General features: G+C 32.8%; 1 protein-coding gene and 1 pseudogene across 2 annotated transcripts; one reads left to right on the top strand and one right to left on the bottom strand.

Annotated features, from left to right (window-relative positions):
* Positions 1 to 459: 459 nt before the first annotated feature.
* Positions 460 to 1782, top strand: LOC145008431 (actin-depolymerizing factor-like). The gene is made up of 3 exons (XM_078967052.1): positions 460 to 749; positions 1068 to 1333; positions 1463 to 1782. The coding sequence occupies exons 1-3, from the start codon at positions 726 to 728 to the stop codon at positions 1611 to 1613; spliced, it is 441 nt and encodes a 146-aa protein (XP_078823178.1). The 5' UTR covers positions 460 to 725; the 3' UTR covers positions 1614 to 1782.
* On the bottom strand, positions 1764 to 4180 carry LOC145008430 (putative inorganic phosphate transporter 1-7 pseudogene; annotated as a pseudogene). The gene is made up of 2 exons (XR_013663430.1): positions 4075 to 4180; positions 1764 to 3552 (listed from the first exon to the last, which is right to left on the bottom strand). The product of XR_013663430.1 is annotated as a putative inorganic phosphate transporter 1-7 pseudogene (transcript).
* Between the last annotated feature and the right edge of the window lie 11777 nt (positions 4181 to 15957).

Below are 15957 nucleotides of genomic sequence, written 5' to 3'. Positions count from 1 at the left end.
ATTTGTGTAAACATTGCAAACAAAGAATTAAAGATAATTTACTAGTTTATGACCTAAGAAAACCATGATTACAAAATTAATTAAATTTTTATAGTAAAAACTAAAAATTAAAAATCAATTATTTAAAATAAATTATTAATTAAAAGATATTTTTTTGGTTAAATAAAATTATAATCGTTGATTTAAATAAATAAATACGTAACATTATATCACCTTATAATCTCTATTAATTTTATTTTGATTTTTGTTATAATATTATTAATTTAATATACCTAGAAATTAAAATTTAAAAATAAAAAATCTACAAGTGAAATAACATTAATTAAAAAGCATATAATAAAAAATAAAAAAAAAAGACCGTTTTTTTTTTTTACTAAAATAGAAATTCAAAAACGTTTGTTGTTTATGTACATAAAAAACAAAAAACAAAAATGAATATTGAGATTGCAGAAACTAGTTGCCGTTTCACGGTTTAAGAAGCGGAAGTCCGGACTCCGGAACCCACACAGGCACGCACGAAAGGAAAAGTTGGCAAAGTTGCGTTGAGTTAACGCACCGATCTAAATCGATTCGAACCGGAATCCCACCTTCCTTCCCGAATCCTTTTTCGTATGCACTACCTTCTCCACTTATAAATCCTCATTCCTGTTTTTTCTTACGGTGATCTCCGACTTCTTGATACTGCAATTTGTGGAGCCTATAGCTATTCGCATCGAAGATCAATCATGTCGTTTAGATTCCGAGGAGGGGTACGTATTGATCCAATATTTTTTCTATTATCTGTTATTATGTTATTGTGCTTCCGAGATTATGGTCGATTCTGCATTTCGACTTCCTATTCCGTTCGAAATCACCGCCGGGATTGCTATTGCTATTTGTGTAACATGTATGGTCTCTGTTCACTCTTAACTTGGCAAATCTTCTCCACAACCGTATCAACCTGTTGGATTGATAGACAGAATCAGTAGGATGCCTTCAAGGTGTTCGACGAAATGTCCGCCGGGTTCCTTCTTTTAGTTTTTGTTTCTGATTCTAAGGTTCTTATGTATACGGTGTTTGATTCACAGTCGAATGCTTCTTCTGGGATGGGTGTAGCTGAGCACTGCAAAGGCACGTTTCTGGAACTACAAAGGAAAAAGGCTCACCGGTATGTAATCTTTAAGATCGATGAGAAGAAAAACCAAGTTGTTGTTGAAAAAACAGGCAGCCCTGCTGAGAGTTACGAAGATTTCACATCAGCCTTGCCAGAAAACGATTGCAGATATGCCGTTTATGACTTTGACTTCGTGACTTCCGATAACTGTCAAAAGAGCAAGATATTCTTCATCGCCTGGTTATTAGCTTTCCTTGTTACATGTAGACTTGGATAATATTTTATTCAAACAAGATACAGTTTTGTTTTGTTTTGTCTTGTAATGATTTGTGTGTATCCCTAACTTAATTGCATGTTGTCTTAATCTAGGTCACCAGAATCTTCTCGGATCCGTGCCAAAATGCTGTATGCAACATCTAAAGGCCGCCTCAGACACGACTTAGATGGCGTTCATTATGAGATTCAGGCTACTGATTCTACAGAAATGGAGCTCGATGTGCTTAGAGAACGCGTCTACTGATTTTTCTTTATGCACTTTTTAAGCTAGCCTTTTAGTGGTTCTCGTGTAGTTTGTAACACATCGTTATACAAATATGCATGGTTGTATTGTGTAGTTTTTTTTTATGTATATTGGTTGTCTTATGTAGTTTGTTAAGCAGAAGATGACAAAATAAAACAGCTTGTAGTTATACTCTTTTGCATTCATCGGACTAACGTGCCAGTCACACGGAAGTTACATTTTTTAAAACTAAAAAGGTAGGAGGAATGTTATTAATGGTGTACTTAATAGGCCGATACATACAACTCTACCTAAGCCCGTGAATCATTGGTTTCGTTCTTGGACTCACCGGTGATTTCCTCAAGCGACTTCCCTTTGGATTCTGGGACTAACAAAGTACACAAAGTTCCCAAAAGGTTAACCACACCCAACACAATCAGTGAGTTTTTCACTCCAATACCCGGTGGATAACCCGCATCTGTCTTGGCCGGATCTTGATTCTGAGCCAAATACAAGAACCCAAAAGCACCCACCATTGCCCCAAGCTTCCCCGATGCAGCTGAGATACCATGGCAGGTCGACCTCACCCTTGCCGGAAAAATCTCCGCCGGGACCACAAACGTGGTGGTGTTAGGGCCGAAATTGGCAAAGAAGAAAGTGAAGGAGTACATGACAACAAATTTGATATTGTTTTCAGGGCGAGTCCAGTGGTCGTAAGGGAAAGCTAACGCGAACATGAATATGGTCATCATGGAGAACCCGATCATCTGAATCGTGAATCTTCCGATCCTATCGATCAAGAACACAGTGAACCAGTAACCGGGAACAGTACTGCAAAGCGCGATTAGTGTTTGAGCTCTTGCGATTCTGTAAACTTCTTCAATCGCGTTCATTGTTTTTGCTGGTGGGATCCACCCGATAGCGGTGAATATGTCTTTTTGGAAAAGATTTTGACTGTAGAAAGCGATGTCGAGTAGAAACCAAGTGGTGGTGGTTCCAAGCAAGTGTTTCCCATGTTGTTTAAGGAACTTTTTAGAAAAAAGCCCATAGTCGTCGTCGGATTTTGCGTTTACTTTCTGTTGATCGGATTCGATTTCAACATTCAACACTTTAGACATGTCGGAAGCGGCTTTGGTGGCGTTCTTGGCCACCAGGGCGGTGTAACGGGCGGTTTCCGGCATCTTCGATCTTGAATAGAAAGTGAGGAGAGCCGGGAGAGCTCCAGCCATCAAGATGATCCTCCAGACATAATCGGCTTCAGGAACTGTTGATTTCACCGGATCGATTTCATACGGTGGAGCTTTGTAACTTGAATTGAACACAGATGAAATGATAATGGCGAACACACCACCTCCTAAAATCCCAAACCCTTGCATTGCGAAAACCGCCGCGATAAACCCACCGCGTGTTTTTTTGTTTGAATATTCCGACATTATGGTGGCGGAGAGCGGGTAATCGCCACCAATCCCAAACCCGAGCCAGAACCGGAAAAAGCAGAGAGTGGTCAACACTGATTTTGGAGAGCTCCCGAAGGATAAACCGGAAGCTATAGAGCAGAGACACATGAGCATGAGTGTGATTCCGTACACCTTCTTCCTTCCGAGCTTATCCCCGAGCCACCCGAAGAATAGTTGACCGGCGAGGGTTCCGGTGAGGGCTACACCGTTGACCATGGCGGAGACATTTGGTGGTAAGCTTCCAGGCTTCGGTGAACCTGGTTTTGTGTAGTAAATGCGGCCAAGCATTTTGGTTACGAGAGAGATACAGAAGAGATCGTAGGCGTCCGTGAAAAACCCCATCCCTGCAATCACTATCGCTGTGAAATGATACCACTGAGTTTTGGCGCCATCCAGAGCATTCAGAACTTTCAAATTTCCAGCTGTCGACATTTTTCTTAATTACTTCCGGAAACTTCTCCGGTTTCCAAAAACCCTAATTCTTCAACAGATCTCGTCAAACTCTGCAATCATACATACGTAGGGAATTCATTAGTTTCATGAATCAATCGTCTCCAACTGATCAGTAAAGGTGCGATTCATCAAGTAATACGAAGAACTGTAAAATCATATTCGAAATAACTCAAACTCGCCAATAATTAAAATCAAATTTCTATGCACCACATAACTCGTGGATCACATGAATCAATCATCTCCATTAATCGTTCATGCATTCAATCCATATAATTTCAACATTTGGTTTGATCTTCAAATCAGTACAGTTATTATTATCATATATTACGAAGATCTCTAACATCATAATCATCTTCGAAAGAACCAAAAATCGCCATTAACAAAAATCAAGTTTCCGTGCGAAAAAAAAACAGAGGAAGTGTGTGCTTGTGATTCATGCATGCATGCATGTCAATGCTCAATAAAATAATAAGAAATAAAAAATGAACACTAAAACTGTCCAGTAGAATCAAAAGAAATTACAGAAAACGATGAAAGGGAATTTTCGAAGTAAATAATGAATTGATACAGACCTTTTTGTCTCTCTGAAGATCATCCGGAAGGTGATGGAAATATTGGGGGCGCTGATGCTTAGATTTTATATGCAACAAACAAATACTGTAATTAAGTATCTTCCACGGTATATTCTTTCACGTTTCAGCATCTTTTTCAGCTCGAAATTTCGACTCCACCTTCTGTGGGTTGAATGTAACCATCAATACTTTATCATACACTTTTCTGTAAAATAATAAATCTTGTAACAGTATTTACATCATTTTTAATAAATTATAAATCGAAATTCAAAAAAATGTATACTAAATTAAAAAGATAAAAAAAACTTTGATAAGTCATAACATTATCAAATATAAATAATGTTAAATTCTAATAAATATAGAATAGTGTAGCAAATAATGGATGAAATCATATTCATCAAACTTTATAGAAATTAATGTTATCATATTTTCATAAATAACAATTTACTTGCAATAAAAATCTAGTGTACTATTTTTTACAGTTAATGATAATTTAAAATATGTTATTTTTTTAGTACAACTATATATTTATTATATAAATTAATCATTTGTGTTGAATGAGATTTTTTTGGAGGAAATTATTATACAAAGTCAAGAGTTGGTTATACAAACGATATGAGAACTTAACGGGAAAACAAACAACTGACTTCCTTTCGAACAAGACTATATATATATATATATATATATATATATATATATATATATATATATATATATATATATATATATATATATATATATATATATATATATATATATATATATATATATATAGGTTAGGTTCATTTGAGACCACCTATATTTTGTGAGACCGTGAGACGCATTTTTTTATTTTTTTTTATTTTTTTTATTTTTTTTAGTTAATTCATGTTTCGAAAATAATATTTAAAAAAAGAATTTTTTGATTTTTTCCACTTATTTTGCATTTTAAAATTATTTTTAGAATATGTACAGTATAATATTCTATTTAGAATATTTCACGTATTTTTCAAAAAAAATAGAATTTTTTTTATTTATTTTTTATTTTTTTTAGTTAATTCAAGTTCCGAAAATAATATTTAAAAAAAGAATTTTTAGATTTTTCCATTTATTTTGCATTTTAAAATTATTTTTTAGAATATGTCAGTGTAATATTCTATTAGAATATTTCACTTATTTTTAAAAAAACAACGGATTTTTATTTTTATTTATTTTTAGTTAATTCAAGTTCCGAAAATAATATTTAAAAAAAAAGAATCTTTGGATTTTTCCATTTATTTTGCATTTTAAAATTATTTTTAGATTTGGTCTCACGGTCTCACAAAATTAGAATGGTCTCAAATGAACCTGAACATATATATATATATATATATATATATATATATATATATATATATATATATATATATATATATATATATAACCATCAAAAACTATATAATTTTAACAAAATGCATTCAAATTTATCTACCGTCTTTCTTGCATCCTCTATTAGAGCTTATGCTAAGCTTGATATATATTTTTATGAAATTTTATAAGTTTAATTTAGCACCAAAACCATATATAAGAATATTTTACCAACTACTTGTAGGTCTCCAAATTGAAATTTAATACAGAAAACTACATTGAAAGATCGGAATTATTCATTAAAAAAAATCCACTAAACCTCTTTTCATAAGCCGTCATAGAAAAACCATACAAGGATACATAAGATAGGCAGTGAAGGATGTTATGAAACCTATTAAAGGTCTAATAAAAAATACATTTGAAATAGATAGATATTGGGGATGAATAAGGAAATCAAATATAATATGAGTTAAAAGGCAATAGGAAGAAACTAAAAATGAAAGAAAAATGTGTTATTTAATCACAATGAAGTCAATTTTGATAGTTCTATAATTAACATTACACACACACACACACACACACATATATATATATATATATATATATATATATATATATATATATATATATATATATTAAAGAGCATACAAAAAAAACAGCTTAATATCCTTTTTAGTAAATGAAGATATTTTTTACCACATGTCAATCTCTCATGAGTTTTGATACTTGTCATTTTATAGTATTTTTGAAATAAATATTATACATTTGTCAATTTTTGGTTTGTTTCATTTGTTAAAATTAAAGTCATATAGTTATATATGTAAAGTATTAAATATCTATATATATATATATATATATATATATATATATATATATATATATATATATATATATATATATATATATATATTAAATTGCAATAAATATGTTTCTTCTTCTCTTATTTTAAAGTTGTACATTAAAAAATATTTTCTGTTTATACTTTAATTTAATGTTTAATTTTTTTTAAATCAACTCGTGTAATACACGGATTTCATACGTAGTGGGTGTTTGGGATAACTTTTAAAAAAAGTTTATTAGCTTTATAGCTTTTTAAAAAGCTAATAAGCTAAAAAAGTGTTTGTCTATTTAAAAAACGTTTTTTAAATCAGCTTTTTAGATAGGAAAAAGTAAAGCTTTTAAAAAACTAGAAAATCCTAGGTTTTTAGTAGGGATGGCAAAAAAACCCGAACCCGATCATTTCGGGGCGGGTAACGGGTCGTTATCGGGTTCGGGGCAGGGAGTGGGTTATCCTCGCCCCGCCCCGATTATATATATATATATATATATATATATATATATATATATATATATATATATATATATATAATGTTCAAAAAATTTTGCTGTTAATTGGACACGTTCAAATATAAAATACTTATCGTGGACAATATTTTTAGTTATTAACAATCTGGTGTTAATGATCATTTTTATCTGTTTTGACGTATTAAACAAAACTTAAATCAAATAATTTTTTATATAACGTCCAGTTTAATTTATTAAAGTGATGCATCATGTTTTTAATTTAAAAGAGTTGCTAGAACATGTATATTTTATAAGACATTGGGGTACCCTAAAAGAGAATAAAGATTCCGTTATCAGTTGTTGTAAACCCGATAAGATACCTGAAACCCAATGGGGCGCCCCGATAAGATACCCGAAAGTTATCGGGGCGGGTTTGGGAATCCATGCCCCGCCCCGAACCCGCCCCATTGCCATTCCTAGTTTTTAGTTTTTTAACCATTTTACTTCCGAAAAACCACATTTTCACATCCAAACATTTTTTAAAACCAGCTTTTCCTACAAGCCATAAGCTAATAAACATTTTTTTTAAAAATCACTTTTGACATAAAAAAGCTACCCCAAACATACCCCTAGTGATTTATCAAAAAATATTATAAATCGGTTAAACTCGTCACAATCATTTCCATATTAAGTATTCAATAGCATCATCAACATACCCTAAATTTCATTGAAATGGGTAGAAGTAGGGATGAGCAACGGGTTAGACCTCGACTTGCCTAGTTCGAAGACCGAAAATCATGAATTAACATACCCGAAAACCGGACCGTCTTTAGGTGTATCAGGACCAGGTCTGGTCCGGTCCAGTGCAGTTCTGCATACTAAACTAGGTTTACAGTTTCGATCTGGTCCTGTTCCGGGCACCAAATTGGGTTTCTTATCTTTATTGTTTGCACAATTCGACTAATAAAATACATAAAAGAAGATGAATGCAAAGGTAATAAGTAGAATTATATTAATCTGAAAACTTTTAAATCAATTTCTCGTAAAATTATATGTTACTCAATGTACTAGAATGAAATAAATATAATATATTTTATGTTGTGTTCTTAAAAAAAACAATATATTTTGCTGAAAAAAATAAAATATAATTATAATCAATTAATCGTACATTTTTATTACATATCTAACTTACTTAATATTCATTATACTCATATGGAAATTTCTTATTTGTTGTATATAATCATTAGATGATGATAACAACAATGACTTAGATCCTTAAAATTCATTTTTTTTATGAAATATGATTAGATTAGTAATAAATATTTGTAGGTGATATCTATAAAAGAAATTAAGGTGAAAATGTTTTTCGGTTTGGTCCGGGTTAAATCCCGTATTTCTGGTGCGGTCCGGTTCAAACCCGAAACCTAATTAGTGTTAAAAACAAAACCCGAAAACCGGCTCACTGATATGAATATCCGCTCTGGTCCCGGTCTTTTTTTCTGGTCTGAATCGGTCCAACGAATCGTAAGCTCATCCCTACATAGAAGTGGTAAATGTTTGAGAGTTTGTTTGCATAAGAATATGAGTGCTCACTTTAATGACCATTTTTTTAATATAGGGTAATCCATCACAATATCTCATTAAATCCATTTACGATCTATTTTGATAATTGACAAAATTTGTAATTTAGATCCAATATAGATTTACATGTTATTTTGACCCTAAATGGTAAATTACTAACTAGTACATTGTTTTGACTTTGAACACCAAAAGGTGCATCCATGTGAAATGGAACTTTAACTTACGCAAGTATTAAAATTTTCTTCTTCTAAGATATTCTTTTTTTTTTTTAATTAGAAATAAAACAAACAAAAATATGTGGATTGACAAATTAATGGGCAAGTAAATATGTGTTACATAACGGATCGGATAATTTTTAATTGTTGTTGGGCCGGTTGATTCGTAACATATTTCGTTTACTGGTTTTGAACTTTATTATAAACTAGAGGTGAATTAGTTGCGCCTTTGACGTCGTATTTTTTTTTTTCCGTTTCATTGCAATAAATTAAAGTTAGGTTAGCTGCATCATTCACGGATGGATTGGAATCACAAAATGATTTTAGTTTTTGAAAGATGAAAATTATAGACAATGAGTGAGTGGATTAGATTTTTTTATTAGAAAAAGACTTAAAAAAAACCATACCAATAGCTTGTTTTCTTGTTCTCAAAAGACCTGTATGTGATTGGAATTCATTATCATCTAAGTTGTCTTTCGCATCAATCATACAATAAAGTTAAAGCCTTAACAATCCACTCTATATCAAAGTTAACCAAATTATGAAAATTACTAATAGTATCTTAACAGTCAATCAAATGACACATATAAGGAAAGAATTCAGTAAGCAAACATTCAACTTTCTCTTCTCCAAGTCAAAAGTTTGAGCTTAATCTTCAAATTTTCAGTTGTGCCCTTGTCTCAAGTCAAATTATAAGTCACACCTATATATAAGTCATATCATGGTTAGGAAGAAAAGTTAATACCAATAATAGCACTTTACTTACGTTTCTTTACACACGTCTAATATGATATAAAGAAAGTAAAAACTAAAAAAATGGTCTGGTCAAAAAGTTAAAAATAATAAATTAACAAAAAAAAAAAAAAAAAATAAGAACAAAGCAAAAAATATATAAAAATTTAAAAGAATCAAAAAGTAAAATACATTACCACAATGTCTCTTAATACGTCAAATACAAATCAACATGGGCTTCATCCCGTGGTTGGAAGCCACCTAACTAAAAATGTCAACACCTTTTGTTGGAATTCATCATTAGAGAGGATATTGGTTTAATTTATACCTATGTTGTAATTGTAATTTTTATCACAAAGGAATGTAGATATGCTCATAACCGATTAGTGGTAACAGAGTCTAGGATGTTTTTCAATTGAATTGATGCAAGAGTGAATTGTCCAAAGATGGAGAAAATCGAAATATGTCGTCTGATGCTGGAACTCGATGAGTTATATGTAGAACTCGATGAGTTTATTGCCCAACTCTACGAGTCGACTCGTCTGTTGCCTAATTTTTCGATTTTCAGATCTTGTTTTGATTAGGATTGTTGCATTATTTCGTTTTTACCGCCTAAAATCGATTTTTTTGAATGGTAATATGATATCCTTATCAAAATTGAAAGATTTGGTTAAATTTGGATAATAATAAGATTATTTTGATTTGAAATTTAACCTTGTAGTTTGAAAAGTTTTAAATTACACCCTATGGTTTTATAATTTGAAATTTAATGAAGTAGTTTAATTTGAAATCTTAAATTTTAGAAACCAAATATTTTAAAAGGATTTAAAATATATCCTTATGGATGTTATTAGTAATTTAATTAAGTGTTTAATTAAAAGAGAATTAATAAATTCATAATATGGTTGAGATTTAATTAAATTAAAAGTTTAATTTATTAAAAGATTAAACCTTAATATTTTAAAAGTTTAAAATACATCATTATACTATATAAAATTAAAATTCTAATATATTATATGTGTATAAGAAAAGTCGGTCTTACCGTTAGTAGGTCTCATTCACGAAACTGGTCTATAAGGGGTGTTTAAGGAAGCAGCTTGTAAAATGACCGTCATTGGGTATCCACTTTTACTCACCGCACTCTTGACTAATGGAGGGTCGTTAGCTGAACGAGTAGGATAGGGCATTAAACTTTTTTTTTTTTATTTTTTTTTTATTTTTTATTTTTTTATATAAATTCTCAATCTTAGTTACTTTATAAAGATGGGAATTTGATGCTAACCGACTGTAAATCCCCAAAAATTTGCTTGATGTATCAATTTGATCCGCTTGATGGTGCGGAATCCCAATCAATCGGATGATGCAAGATAGAATAGAGAAGAAGAAGAACTTGGTGAATCTATGGTGTATTCAATAATATGAATGACGTTCCATACACATAAGATCCACACACCCACACACACTCTTCTTCTCTCTAGTTTCTCTCTCTAGAACACCTTGATTTACACACACTTGACTGTAAACTCCCACCTCCATCTGACATCTACTGACACTATTTATAGGGAATAGTAGTTGTAAACGCATTTACAACCATAAACCCAATGTTGTTTTCAGTCATAGACTGAAAACTAGAATTGCTTAGAAAAGTAAAGTATAAACCATATTTTAGACCTAACAATCTCCCCTTGGTTTATAGCTTTCTTTTCTTTGACCCAACAAACTCCCCTAAAAATGTAGCTAACTTTTCTTGTCAATCCTCATTTGGAGCTTGGCTTCAGTTTTTTGTCTTCTAGTTCTTCTAAACTTCAAGATAAACAACTGAATCTTCTTGGTGAATAACTTCATCTTGAATAGTTGAGCTTTTCTTCAAAATTTGACTTTAAACGCACATTGGGTAAAGGAGGCTTCTTTAAAGGATTCTTGAAAATCAACCCTTTCAGCTTGAGAATCTTCAGAGAGAATATCATAGAGAACGAATCTTCTAGATCACTTCAGCAGGTACATAAATAGCAGGAAATTGATTGAGAAGGCATCGATGCAATCTGTCACATATTCTTCAAATACAGTTTCACGATGCTTATGGGGTTGAAAGAATAATCTTCATTTCTTGATCCTTCGAATGAAAATTCTTGGACAACCACAGATGAAGTCTTGGCTCAGAAAATCTCGATACAGTCTCCATGAGTCTCATCTATATCTAAAATCACTTTTCAAGACAAAGAAAAAATTTAGATAAAAACAAAACTAAAAGAAAACTTAGCACACAATATTTTTAGATTTTTCATATTTTTTGAAAAAAAAAAAACAGAAACAAAAATATTTTTGGATTTTTTATATTTTTCTGAAAAAGAAATAAAAAACAGAAATAACACTATTTTTGGATTTTTGGTTTTCTGATTTTTGTTTATTTGCTTTTTTTTAATTCCCCCCCTAAATTTGTGCATAGAGGAAAACTATGAACAAATTTAACCAAAACAAAAATAATAGCTAAATTTAAGACTTTTGGGATCACAGTTGTAGCATTCGAGATTTTCCAGGTATTATTATTATTCATCGTAATTGAAGTGTGGTGTGGTTCGGGTTGGGCTTTGACCTTTGGGCCTTGCTAGTGGGCTGAGGAAGCTACGTACGTGGGGCGTACATTGCCTTGTACGCCCAACGTACTCGTGTAAAGGAAGCGCGAAGGCCAAGCACGTACACCCAACGTATGTGTGTAGATCCTTAAACCCTAAAAATTATAGTTGCTCCATATATAAAGAACATAACCCATGTTGGTTGAGCCTCCCTTCACTCTTACCCCGCCACCACGAAAACCCTAGCTCCCTTTGTGTGCCTTTGTGTTCTAGAAACCATTTGAGAGTGTTTGTGTGTTATTTTAGTGAGAAAAGAAGAAAGGAGCTTGAAGAAGAAGCAAGGATCCACCAAGAGCTTGTAGATCCAGAGGATTGACACCAATTCTGACTCTTTTGAGGTATCAAGCTCCATAATTGACCATTGTATGCTTAGATTTGTTTATTTGAGGCTTTTATATCATTTTTGGACCCGTTTATTGGGAATGTTTGAGTATTGTTGGTTCCAGAGCTTAAGAGCTGTCCTTTTGAACTCTTAGAAGCACCTAGGAACATAAAAATCGGATCTTGGTGGTTAAGCCAAAATTATGTAATGGCTAGATGGTCTTAAAGTTGGATTAATGGACCAAAATCATGTTTTTACCCCAACCTTGCATGCAAGCACATAAAGTTCGTGGCTTCATGGTTTTGGAGGTCAAAAAGGGTCTGGATCTATAGTTTGGACGTAAAGACTTAACAGATTAAGTCATGAATAAAGTCCCAAAGGATTTGGCCAGTATGATGGGCGTACTCCTTGGCACGCCACACGTACTGGGTCAAACTCCTATCTTGGTCAAGGCCAACGTATGTTGGGCGTACATTCCTGGTACAACGTGCGTATGCATGCATATTGGGAAAATTAGGCTTTTAGGCCCTAAGAGGATGGGTCTAGACTTTTGGGCCTCATGGCCCACTAAGAAGTATCATTTTGAACTTAGGAATAAGAAACTTGTGTATTGGTCCCTTTTGGGCCAAGATTGGTCCCTTGAGGATTATTATATTGCACTTAGGAGTTTTTGTCCCATTTAGGGAAATAAGGTCTAAATCAGAAATTGGAAATGAGTGGGCCCTTAGGGAATCCTTAATGGGCCATAAGAGAGATGGGCTTGATAAGTTCAAATAGGGACTTAAGTATGTCCCAAATGGACCAAAGGGGTAAAACGGTCATTTTACCCTAAGTAGTGTTATAGACTTTGATTGAGTGTTATGTGTCTCTGATAGCCGGGAGTCATCGGAGAAGTTGTTAGAGATTTCCTCCGCGAGATTCAACACACAGTTTATGAGGTGAGTTACCTTCCAGTAGAAGTGGGTCTAAGGCACCAAGGCCGACCTACTGGTAGTTGGTTACAATTGAGATGATTGTCTTTGTGATAATTGTCTGGTTTGCTATTACTTGATATATTCTTTGTGACAGTATGCTATGTTCTATATGATAGTAGTACTCGGAGGGGAATAGTCCCCCGATTGGTTGTTAGGACCGAAGGGTAGGTCGAACACCCTAGATATGTCTGACAGCATGTTATGATAGATTGTTATGTGATAGTGGTAGGGGGTGAAATAGTCCCCGTGACCGAGTGAGATAGACCGGAGGTAGGTAGGCACCCCAAAATGGCTTAACATGGGTAGTCAGCACCCTGAAATGGCTTGACATAGGTAGTTAGCACCCCAAAACGGCTTGGCACGGGTAGTCATCACCCCAGAATAGCTTGACATGGGTAGGTCGGGCACCCCATAAATGTCTGGCAACATGTATGATTGTATAGTATGTGGTATGATGGGGGAACTCACTAAGCTTTGTGTTTACAGTTTCAATTTTGGTTTCAAGTACCTCTTCATCCAAGGGGAAAGAGCTCGCGGCGTAGCAACGTATCACACACACACATGATTTCCGCATTGAGTGTTCTGGGATTATACTCTGATTTTTATTACTGCTCGATGTTTTGTTTTTGTGACATGTTTATGATGGTTTATGGATCGATATGATATCGACAATGTTTTCAGTAAACGATTTATTATAAAGTACTTAATTTAAAACGATTTTTTTCACTCGAAAATTAGGATGTTACAAAAGTTGTCAGGCAATTCAATATCATTTATCAACACATGCTTGCATGTCTAGATCTGGTCAATCACCAGTGTTGTGGTCCACTTAGACACAAGGATATTGAAAAATTTGACAGATTATAAGTGACAAGTCATTGTGATCTATATTCCAAAATCGACCATTTGGCTGACGACGACCAAGGATATTATTGTCCACTTAAATTTAGCAGCGGGATCTACTAGACAACTTTTTAAGTTGTTTAATTTTAGATGTACTAGAACGTGTTCCCCACTTCCTGATATAACCCAGTAATCAAGAACTTCCAAAGAACTCCTTACTTCAATCATTAAGAAAGAAGTTAGATATAGAAAAGCATATGTTGTATCCCAGGTTGGATGTCTTCCAATCACGCAGAGGGAACAACATATTGTTGGATTAGTGTCTAAGTCCATAACTATTTTGGTATGTACTTGACCCGATGGTGCATGGTCCTTTTGGGTTGCCTTCACCAAAGCAACTTGATAGGATGAATTATAGAGAGAAAGGATTAAATATGATTTATTAATATATTATGAGAATAATATATTAAAGGAGAAATCATATTGTTTAATTAATATTAGTCAAGAATTAATAAGAATTAAGTTTGTGGATAAAAGAGATTAATTAAACTTAAGGGACTGGAATTGTAATTATAAGATAATTACAATTGGGCTATGGATTACCTTTTTATATAAGGTTGGACGAATTCTAAGAGGAAACCCATTAGAAATCATCCAAGGGCCTTTAAGGAAGGAGTCCATGGGTTGCTTAGGGCTTAAGCATCCAAATTAGGGTTTCCTTGTTTGATAACCCTAATAACTTTACTATTTAAAGATCCCTAGAGCACCAAAAACGTGGGCAAGTAACTCCTTAGGGTTTTGGACGGTTTTTGGATGTCTCCTTCTCTTCTCCTCTTCATCCTCTTGCTCTTGGTGTTTGTGAACCATCAGAGGAGTGACATTTGTGACTCTAAGCTTTCTAAAGTCATTACAAGAAGGATTTGGGATTGTTATTGTTACATAACAATCAAGGTAATATCTTAAACCCATTCTTATGTTAATATCGATTATCATATGCTAGAATTAGGGTTTATAGTCTTGGATGAATTGCATGTACAATAGAGAAACCTAGATCCAAGCATTAGGGTTTGCATGAGCACATAGGATGTTATTATGGCCAAAACCTATCAGTGGTATCAGAGCCTTGATTGGTTTCTACTGTATTGATGCCTTGTATGTTTGTTCAAGCTGAAAATCGATTTTTTGGCATCTGCTCGACCTGACTCGGCGAGTCTGTCTGACTTGGCGAGTCCAGTCCCTGACTCGGCGAGTCCAAGGGTCAGACAGAGGGAATATCGAGATTTCTTGCTGTTTTGCTGAAGGATTAATACCAAAAACGTATTTTTATGATAAAATCCGATTTTTATTATATTTGGGTGATTATCCTTCATAAAACAAAAGATAATTTCAAATCTTTTGAATAATACTTTCCTTATATGATAAATATGGATTATTTAATTTATTTGGTAATTATCTTATGAGATTAGGTCAAATATAGATAATGATGAAATTAATTGTTTAATTTATATTATTTGTTATTTGATCCTTGTGTTATGAAAAAGTTTCAGTTATGCCCATGTAAGTTTTATAGTTTAAATTAGAACTTAAAAGTTTTGGTTTTGAAAGTTAAATTGTTAAAACCCTAATGTTTTGAAATGTTTCAAAACTTGCCCTCAAGTTTTTGGAATTTAAAAGTTGATTAAAAGTTTAATTTAGAAATGTTAAATTCTAAAACCCTAGTATTGTTTTGAAAAGTTCAAATCACACCCTTATGGTTTTATTAATTAATTAAGGTGTATAATTAAAAGAGATTTAATAAATCCATAAAGTTTTGGTTTATAATTTTAGTTGAATTAAAAGTATAATTGTTAAATTTGACCACATAGTATTTTAAAAGTGTAAAATACACCCTATACTATATATAACATTAAAAGTCTAACATTATATATATGTATGAGTAAAAGTCAGTCTTACCATTAGTAGGCTTCATTCAC

The sequence above is a fragment of the Lactuca saligna genome, chromosome 8, assembly GCF_052625555.1.
Source record: "Lactuca saligna cultivar CGN05327 chromosome 8, ASM5262555v1, whole genome shotgun sequence".
NCBI lineage: Eukaryota > Viridiplantae > Streptophyta > Magnoliopsida > Asterales > Asteraceae > Lactuca > Lactuca saligna.
The sequence above is the reverse complement of the archived record's forward strand: the minus strand, read 5'-3'. Positions and strand labels throughout refer to the sequence as shown.